The sequence below is a fragment of the Meriones unguiculatus genome, chromosome 11 (genome assembly GCF_030254825.1).
Source record: "Meriones unguiculatus strain TT.TT164.6M chromosome 11, Bangor_MerUng_6.1, whole genome shotgun sequence".
NCBI lineage: Eukaryota > Metazoa > Chordata > Mammalia > Rodentia > Muridae > Meriones > Meriones unguiculatus.
Genome location: NC_083359.1, coordinates 103,626,349 through 103,634,769, shown reverse-complemented (window position 1 = coordinate 103,634,769; position 8,421 = coordinate 103,626,349). Strand labels below are relative to the sequence as shown.

The 8,421-nt window shown below is 57.2% G+C and overlaps 1 protein-coding gene and 1 long non-coding RNA gene across 2 annotated transcripts; one reads left to right on the top strand and one right to left on the bottom strand.

Annotated features, from left to right (window-relative positions):
- Positions 1–241: 241 nt before the first annotated feature.
- LOC132646416 (uncharacterized) lies at positions 242–1,708 on the bottom strand. Its single transcript, XR_009584675.1, has 2 exons — positions 1,163–1,708; positions 242–610 (listed from the first exon to the last, which is right to left on the bottom strand). It is a non-coding gene; the product is annotated as an uncharacterized LOC132646416 (long non-coding RNA).
- A 788-nt stretch (positions 1,709–2,496) lies between these two features.
- Positions 2,497–8,094, top strand: Hlx (H2.0 like homeobox). The gene is made up of 4 exons (XM_021635783.2): positions 2,497–3,832; positions 4,475–4,654; positions 5,274–5,458; positions 7,258–8,094. The coding sequence occupies exons 1-4, from the start codon at positions 3,247–3,249 to the stop codon at positions 7,738–7,740; spliced, it is 1,434 nt and encodes a 477-aa protein (XP_021491458.1). The 5' UTR covers positions 2,497–3,246; the 3' UTR covers positions 7,741–8,094.
- The last annotated feature ends 327 nt before the right edge of the window (positions 8,095–8,421 follow it).

Sequence of the window (8,421 nt, the reverse complement as noted above, 5' to 3'; positions counted from 1 at the left end):
AGGACGCCTGTGTGTGTGAACTAAGTGCAAGACATTTGATTTAATCGAGCCCTTTTCTTTTTTTCCTGGTGGTTACAAGGTCCCTCAGGAGTCCACGCCTCTGCCCCTAGGGGCCTCCCAGCCCAGGCGCAACAGTTCAGGCGGACTAGTTCATTTCACCACAGCCCGGGGCCGCTCGGAAAGCAAAGATTAAAGGCGAAAGTCGCAGCTGTGTATTTATATTTTCATTGCTAGAAGGGAATTGATTTCCGTGCATTTATTTTGGAAGTTGTAATACAGAAGAGCGGATTTGCGTCATCACAGCAACTTGCCGGTGGAGATAAAGTTGCACAAATATTGAAAGGGGAAGTGCTAGGAGTCGTTATAGAGTTTTTCTCCGGAAGAAATAAGGATTTCTGCAGTATCCTAAAATACTAGGACCGCTTCTATTTTGAGACCAATCTTGCAGGCATATCCGCTCATTTAGTCCAAGTTTGAGCCCATCAAAAAAACAGGAGATGACCTGAACTCCGGCGAGCCCTGGGCTTCCTGCTGCTTTCTTGGTTCTGAAGAGTAGGGGCTAAGAAGGAGGGCCGTGCAGGTGACTGGCCTGCGGGGGCGAGGCTTGGGCCTAGGGAAAAAAAAAAAAAAAAAGAGAGACCCACTGACCCAAAGCTCTTCTCCCCCACCCCCACCCCCCACCCCTCGGCTCCCTGTTTCTTTTGCTTTAGCCACCCGGAGCTCAGATTAGGCCTTGAGAGTTGAAGCTGCGGCTGAGCTGCAAGGATTGCAATGATTCTGCAGGCCCGGGAGGGCAGAAGACGCTGCTAGTAACGCAGCCGAGGTGCGGGAGACAGCCCTGCCCTCTAGCCTTTGAGCTGCAGGGCACTCCTGGCTTCTAACTGCGGCAGAGGCAGGCCGCGGACACCGCCAGACGCAGAGCGCTCCAGTTCGGCACTCACAACTCCGGTTCAGCGGAGATAGGACAGGGGCGGAGAGCCTTATTTCTAGGGGAAGAGGAGAAGGTGCAGGCCTCTGGGGGCGGAGGAGGGGGAGCGTCTGTTTGAACTGGGACCTTGGTCTAGGCCGCTCTCCGGCTAGATGTCTACAGTCAAACTGGAATCGCAACCGAATTAGAAAAGGATGTTAGAAAAGAGGAGAGAGCCGGGCAGCCCAGACTTACTTTCCCTAATGCCCGGCGAAGTCAATGAAACTGTTCTGTCACCGCATCCCGCCAGAGCATTCAGCCAAAGCCTTGCCTCCCGCGGCCTTGTACTTGTTGCAAGTCCATCCCCTGCTAGACTTCCGGCCCATCTCCTCCCAGCCATCTGTCCCTCAACTGTCTATATCCTTCATCTCATCAGATAGTACCTACCCCTGTCCCTGATGCCAGGGGCGGTTAGGGACAGGGAGCCTTCCTGTGTGTGCTGTGTGTGAGAATGCGGGAGGGGAGAGAGAGAGAGAGAGAGACAGACAGACAGACAGACAGACGGGGAAGTGGGGAGGGAAGGATCGCAGTGTCTAGAGTTTGCAGGTCTAGTGATAAATTAGCCATTGATTGCGGTCAGGAGAAAGGCGGCCGCTAAAGACAACATCTTTAGCCAAGAAGAAGTAGCTAGATGTTCTCAGGAGCCCACTCCTATCCTGAACGGACAGTGGCCTGGCGCGGTCCCTTGCGTTTTCGGTATTTGAGAGCCGAGGGGAAATAAGCATGCCTTGTAATCTCATTTCGGAGACACTTACTTGAACAATCGAAAACAAAAGATTTGGTGGTTTCGTTACTGTCGCTCTTTTATTTTCTTCCTGAAAATGTGCAAGAACAGCTCATCTGGGTGGCCTGTGGTCTGTTTGGGAGAGGGGCGGGGAAGTCCATTCTGACTATAATTTGAAAGAGAACGAATTCTTAAAATAGAGATGTTGAAGCGGCAGAAAAACCCCGCTACACCTAGCGCGAGTTGTAAAGACCCCGGCGAGGATGGAGGGCGCAGGCCGCGGCGGCTCGGACGGCGCCTCCGGCCCACGGGCCAGAGCCGACCCCGGAGTGAGGATTGTCTCTCAAAGGCGACCGCCCCGGGGCACTGGCTAAACGTCGGCCCTCACGTGACCGGGGCCGCGGCGGCCGCGGGGGGTGGCGCTTCCGACAAGGTGCGGGGAGGGGACGCGCGCCGAGCTCCCGGGCGCGGCGGAGTGGCCCGCGCCGTGGTCCCCGAGGCTCCGGGCGCGTGTGAGGGAGGCGCTACTCTCCGAAGCCAGCGCGGGGAGGACGGCTCGGAATAAAACTGATTTGCCGCCGGCCGCCCTTCGGGCTCCTCGGAGTCGCTCCCGCGAGCGGACGGACTCACCGACCGCAGGGTTGGGGCGGGACTCGGGGTTGCAGGGGCCCTGGCCTGGGACGATGGAACAAGCGAGGAGGAAAACCGCGTGAAGGGGGAACACGGAGGGGCGGGTGGGGGGAGGAGGGAAGCCACCGGGGCGGGGGGTAGGGAGTGCTCCCCTCCGAACAGCTCCTCGAGAAGCCCCGAGGCCGGCGTCTTTCCGCCCGCGGCGGGCCCCCGAGCGGCAGAGGACAGCCAGGGGCCGGAGGGGCCGACTCGGCCTCCCGGCGGCGGCGGAGACGCGCGGTGCTCAGCCCGGCCCACGCGGCCGCAGAAAACACTTTGGCGTGGCCGGGGCGTGGCTAGGGCGGGCCCCGCCCCCTCGCTCGCAATTCCCCCTTCACTCCCGAGTTCCATTGGCCAAGGAGACAGCCAATGGGTGCCCGGATCAAGGTCCTACCCCGGGTCTGACTTGAAAGCTCCTGCCAAAACTTTGGGAGTTTTTAGAGAGGAGTTTTTTTTTTTTTTCCTTAATTTTTTTTTTTTTTTTTTTTTTGGTAACTAACGGATCATTATTGTTGTTTTAAATTTAGCTCCCAGGGCTTAGCTGTTTGGGTTTTTCTTTCGGTGCCGGGCCCCTGTCTCCCCGGCTTCTCGGGAGAAGCGGAGCGAGGCCGCGCCCGCCTCCCGGCTCCTGCGCCCGGCGGTCGCCTCCATCCCGCGGGGAGCGCGCCCGCCGCGCCGCCTTTCAAGCCAGGCCAGGGGCCGAGGCCGGGGCGGGCGGCGACCGGGCCCTCGCCTCCCCTCCCGGCGGCGCCGGGGCTGCCCGCCCGGCTCCCGGCTTCGGGGCAGCGGAGAACCGAAAGCGCACGGGCTCGGCCGGGGCGACGCCTCTCCCCGGGCGCCCACCCGCCTTCCCCCTCACCCAGGACCGCGCGGGGACCCCGCCAGGATGTTCGCGGCCGGCCTGGCTCCCTTCTACGCCTCCAACTTCAGCCTCTGGTCGGCTGCCTACTGCTCCTCGGCCGGCCCGGGCGGCTGCTCCTTCCCGCTGGACCCGGCCGCGGTCAAGAAGCCCTCCTTCTGCATCGCCGACATCCTGCACGCCGGCGTCGGGGAGCCGGGGCCCGCCGCGGAGGGGCTGGCGGGGGCCTCGGCGGCGCTCGCCGCGCACTTGGGCTCCGTGCACCCGCACGCCCCCTTCCAAGCGGCCGCCAGGTCCCCGCTGCGTCCCACCCCGGTGGTGGCGCCCTCCGAGGTCCCCGCCGGCTTCCCCCAGCGACTGTCTCCGCTCTCGGCCGCCTACCACCAGCATCTCCCGCAGCAACCACCGACGCCGCAGCAGCAGCCGCCGCCGCAGCAGCCTGCGCCTCCGCCCCTGGCGGGCTCGCTGCAGCCGCCGGCTCCGGGGACCCGGGTGGTCCCGCACCAGAGCGCCTCCGTCCCGGCCCCCTCCAGCAAAGACCTCAAATTTGGAATCGACCGAATTTTGTCCGCGGAATTTGACCCGAAAGTCAAGGAAGGCAACACGCTGAGAGGTACGTCTTGGCTGGGAGGCTTGAGGCCTCGCGACCACCCGACGCCGGGCGCGTCTAGGGTGCTTTTACAAACGCAAAGGGGGAAAAAAAGGTACAACGAGGGAAAAGAAAACGAACTGTAAGAAAACTAGGAGACATTTAAAACTCGCTACTCCGTGTTTGAAAAAAATACCTTGGGTTCCTTAAACAGCACAGAATTACTGTAGACGTTTGCAAACGTGGGCATAATCTTTCCTTTGAATGAAATACCCGCAGGGAGACCTAGATCTTTCTGACAGGGAAATCTCAGCCCAGGGTCACTTTGCTGTGGGTGGGGGTGGCCAGTCTAAAGCCCTGACGGGAGAAGGCAGAGTGGGGGGCCTAGGGAGTGTAAATTGGGGGGGTTTGTGGACTTCCCGGAAGGCATCGGAAGATCACCATCTTATAAAAGCCTTTCCTTGGTGGGAATGGTGGACACACAGGGACAGTTCAGGCCACACTCTTTGGCTGCTGTCCGGGAAAGGGCTTCTCGTGGATAAGGAGACTTATTTGACTGCGGCAGGATAAAACTGGATCAAGGGAGAAGGAAGAGGAGGGACACATCTGCCCAAAGTGTATGAGTTTGTCCAAGGTGTTACTGACTCTTTCTTTCCCCCTACCCAGATCTTACATCGCTGCTAACGGGTGGCCGGCCTACAGGAGTGCACTTAGCTGGCCTGCAGCCCTCAGCCGGACAGTTCTTCGCATCTCTAGATCCCATTAACGAGGCGTCTGCCATCCTCAGCCCTTTAAGCTCCAACCCAAGAAATTCTGTTCAGCATCAGTTCCAAGACACGTTTCCAGGTAGAAAATTTCTCTAGTTCAGCCTGTGAGCCTGGTGGCCAGGGACAGTTGCTGCAAAGGCCGGTGGCAGTGTGAAAACCCAGTAGTTGGGGTAGGAGCCTCCTTAGTCACCTGAGAGAAGCTAGCGTTCTTTTTAGTGGACAGTTAGAGAAGATCATGCTAGGGAAGCCAAGACAGTGTGCCTATGGGTGTGGGTCACTGTCCCTATTCTTTTTGCCCAGTGAAGGTTGTTCGAAAATGAAGTATTCAAAAGCGAAGGACACACACACACACACACACACACACCCTATGTTTTGCTATGCTGTTTATGTCTTCTCTGAAAGACAAATGTGGGGGAGGACAGGGCTGTCATTGGCGGGTCATTCAGGCCCCAGGGACATTTCCAACTGTTTTAGCATGTCTGGTAGCTATGCAGTTGGTTTATGCATTTCTCTTGAACGAATCCACGGCTCTTCCCAGCTTTAGGCCTAAAGCAGTCCTGCAAAGCCCTGTAAAAATCTTCCTTAGTCCATTCCTGCACAAGCAAGAGAGCGGGGAGGTGACTGGCGATTGTGGGACCCGACTCTCAGAGGCCCCAACACTAACGCGGCTCTGAATCTCTCCTCCTGCTGTTTGGCAGGTCCCTATGCAGTGCTCACCAAGGACACCATGCCACAGACGTACAAGCGGAAGCGCTCGTGGTCCCGCGCTGTCTTTTCCAACCTGCAAAGGAAAGGCCTGGAGAAGCGCTTTGAGATCCAGAAGTACGTGACCAAGCCAGACCGAAAGCAGCTGGCCGCGATGCTGGGCCTCACCGACGCACAGGTAGGCTAACTCCCTGGTGCTCTCCTGCTGGCCGTGGACGGTAAACCGGGCTGGGCGGCAGGCCTCCTCCACTCCCATCACCTCGGACCGGACCGTCTTTAAAACACTAGGTCTGGGATTTCACAAGGGATCTTGGTGCAACAACTCAAAGCCGGGTAGGGGTGGAGATGAAGGAGAGGGACGCAGAGAATAGCCCATTCCTGACGACGTATGTCAAAGAGCACCGCATGTTTATTTTGGCCAAGAGGCCGAAGAACCGCGGAGAAAGCAAACAGGCCTAGGCGGAGTGCACGTTCGCCGTAGGAGGCAGTTTATTTCAGAAGGCATAAAAACCAAAGTCAATAGATTGTTTTGGTCCCCGCCTCCCCTCACTGGATTGTGAAATCCCACTTGTGAGGAACTGAAAATATAATTTCAAACGGAATTGCTTAGCGTGCTTTAAGACGAAGGGGCGGGGGATAGGAGGCCACAGTCCCACTTTCTAACAAACAGTCCAAGCTCTGACCGGCCTGTTTGCTGGCAATGGAGCTGAGAGAAAGAAAGAAAGAAAGAAAGAAAGAAAGAAAGAAAGAAAGAAACATTTTCTTAGATTGCCCAAGAACTTTTTTTTTTTCAGTAGATTCTGCCGACTTGATTTAGGAAGTCTGTTGTCCTGGAACTATTTTTTTTTCCTCTTCTAAATTTCAAGACTTAGAGTTTCTCTTTGCTAAAGAAAGAAAAAAACAAAACAAAACGAAACATGCGCATCCTGTTCTGCCCTCTCCAGTGCCGACTCCCAGAGGGCAGAAGCCAACGCAGGCGCTCATGGCTGCCGGATTGGGTCGGACCTCAGTCCTGGGCCTTTCTGTTCTCCATTACACAACGCGCTTCCTCAGCGCGCGCAGACGCTGGGCTCCCAGCCGCTTTCCGCCAGCTGTGCGTGTTCTTTTTAAAGGGGAAGCTGGAACTTGTGCGAATGCGTTGATGCCTGCAGGGGGTCATAGATTTATATAGATTCCCCGGGCCATCTCTTCCCCGTTCCTCCACAAACTGCACACTTAAACCCAGCATTTTCAGAGCCCCGTAGGAAAATAAGTTTGTTTCCCACAAAGTCAAGGTCTACATCAGCTCTAGGGTAAAAATATGCCAAGTTGATTCTCCCTTACTTAAAACCCAGCAGGTGCTCTAGTCTAGTGGGATTAACTCTTTCATTTCCCCTGTCCTTTTGGCCACTTCCACCCTTAAAGCAAACAGGGCAATAATCTGAACACTCAGGATGCAGAGGCAGGAGGATCTCAAGTTCAAGGCCAGCCCAGGCTCTGAAGAAACCCCATTTAAAACCCTAACCATTGTGGTGGTAGTGTGTTTTTTTTTTTTTTTTTTTTTTTTTCCGGTGAATTGCTTTGGGCAGTGTCTGGATGTTCGCAGAACAGGAATTCTTAATCTTGGCTCTCCAAACCTTGACATTCTGTGCACAGCTGGGTTATGAGTGCAGGTTGGAGTCAGGACTCCTTAACTTCAGTCCGTCTTACAGGGGTCCGGAGTTTGCTGGGATTACAGAAGCAGTTTGCAAGAGTCTGTCCTTCCAACTTGCACCCAGGTCATTTCAGGCGTTAGATTCGAGGGCCACATTTTAAGGATTGTTCCTAGTGGGCCGGGTGGGCTTCACGCCTCGACCGCCCCTGGGTTTTATGCTTGCTTACGGCGCCTGCGTAGCAGAGGCGCAGCAAGCGTCCGCCGCGCTCTCCTACCTCAGGGGCCTAACTGCAGGCGTGATGGGCTCGTTATTTACCTGGCCTCTCTTCTGATGCTGTGCACAGGTGAAGGTGTGGTTCCAGAACCGGAGGATGAAGTGGCGGCACTCTAAGGAGGCGCAGGCGCAGAAGGACAAGGACAAAGAAGCTAGCGAAAAGCCTTCGGGCGGCGCCCCCACGGAGGGGGAACTGGAGGAGAGGAGCCCCAGCCGCTCCGAGGGCGAGGCCGAGAGCGAGAGCAGTGACTCGGAGTCCCTGGACATGGCTCCCAGCGACACGGAACGGACTGAGGGAACGGAGAGGCCCCTGCACCAAACGACGGTCATCAAGGCCTCTGCAGCGGGCGCCCTCATCCCAGCCGGCAGCAGCGCCAGCGGAGGCGGCTTCAGCTTCGGCAGCGCCGGCAGCTTGGGTAGCAGCAACGGCAGCGCGGGGAGTGCCAGCAGCTTGGGCGGCAGCTGCTCCGAACTCCTCCAGGCGCACCAGCCCGCGGTCACCAGCAATCCGCAAAGCCCAGAGCCTGTCCAGGCCCCGCTGGCAGGCTTATAGACTGGGCGGAGGGCGCGTTGTGCAGCTTCCCCCAACACGGGCCGGAGTCTGTGCCCCCGTTAAAATTGGCCGCAAGGGTCGACGGGATGGGAGATGCCGAAGGCAGCCCCTTTGGGGGTTCACACGTTTTCTCTTGCTGCCCAGGCTGCCTGAGGCCCCCAACTCCCAAAGGAGAGGCAAATTTTGAGGTCCCCCACCAAAGAAAGAATTCGACCGTTCTCCTTACCCAAGCAGCTCACGCTGTGAAGTGCTTGGTGGAACAGTTCCTCAGAGCACCAGGGGTCTTGGCACAAGGACGCGCTGCACTTAGGGGCCTTTAACTTGTAAATAAAATGTTTACTACGGTTTGTAAAAGGCCTTTTGGCTTGCTGGCTTGCTGGGGTTGATGAATTTGTTAAGTCGCCCAAAGATTCGGGACCAGGACTTGGGCACTGAGACACTGCAGATGGCAACAACTGGAGGAGGGGAAAGCGTCCCCAAAGCCATCTCACCTCAGACACCCCTGTAGAGTGGGAGAGGTTTCACCCAGCACAGAGGTCCTTGGCAACCCCCTCCTGTGTCTGTGCCTCTTATGGGTTCAAGGCCTGCAGAGCAACAGACAGCAGAATCTTGGGCCTGCTTGGCAGATGGCTTCCCTAAGCAGAGTCGGCCTTCAGTGGGCACACATGCCTGCGTTGTCTG

Bases quoted from the DNA above. Each gene is read 5' to 3' on its own strand.
- Hlx (XM_021635783.2), top strand. From the start codon at position 3,247: ATGTTCGCGGCCGGCCTGGCTCCCTTCTACGCCTCCAACTTCAGCCTC. The intron at 3,833-4,474 runs GTACGTCTTGGC...CCCCCTACCCAG, and splicing joins GGAAGGCAACACGCTGAGAG to ATCTTACATCGCTGCTAACG. The intron at 4,655-5,273 runs GTAGAAAATTTC...GCTGTTTGGCAG, and splicing joins GTTCCAAGACACGTTTCCAG to GTCCCTATGCAGTGCTCACC.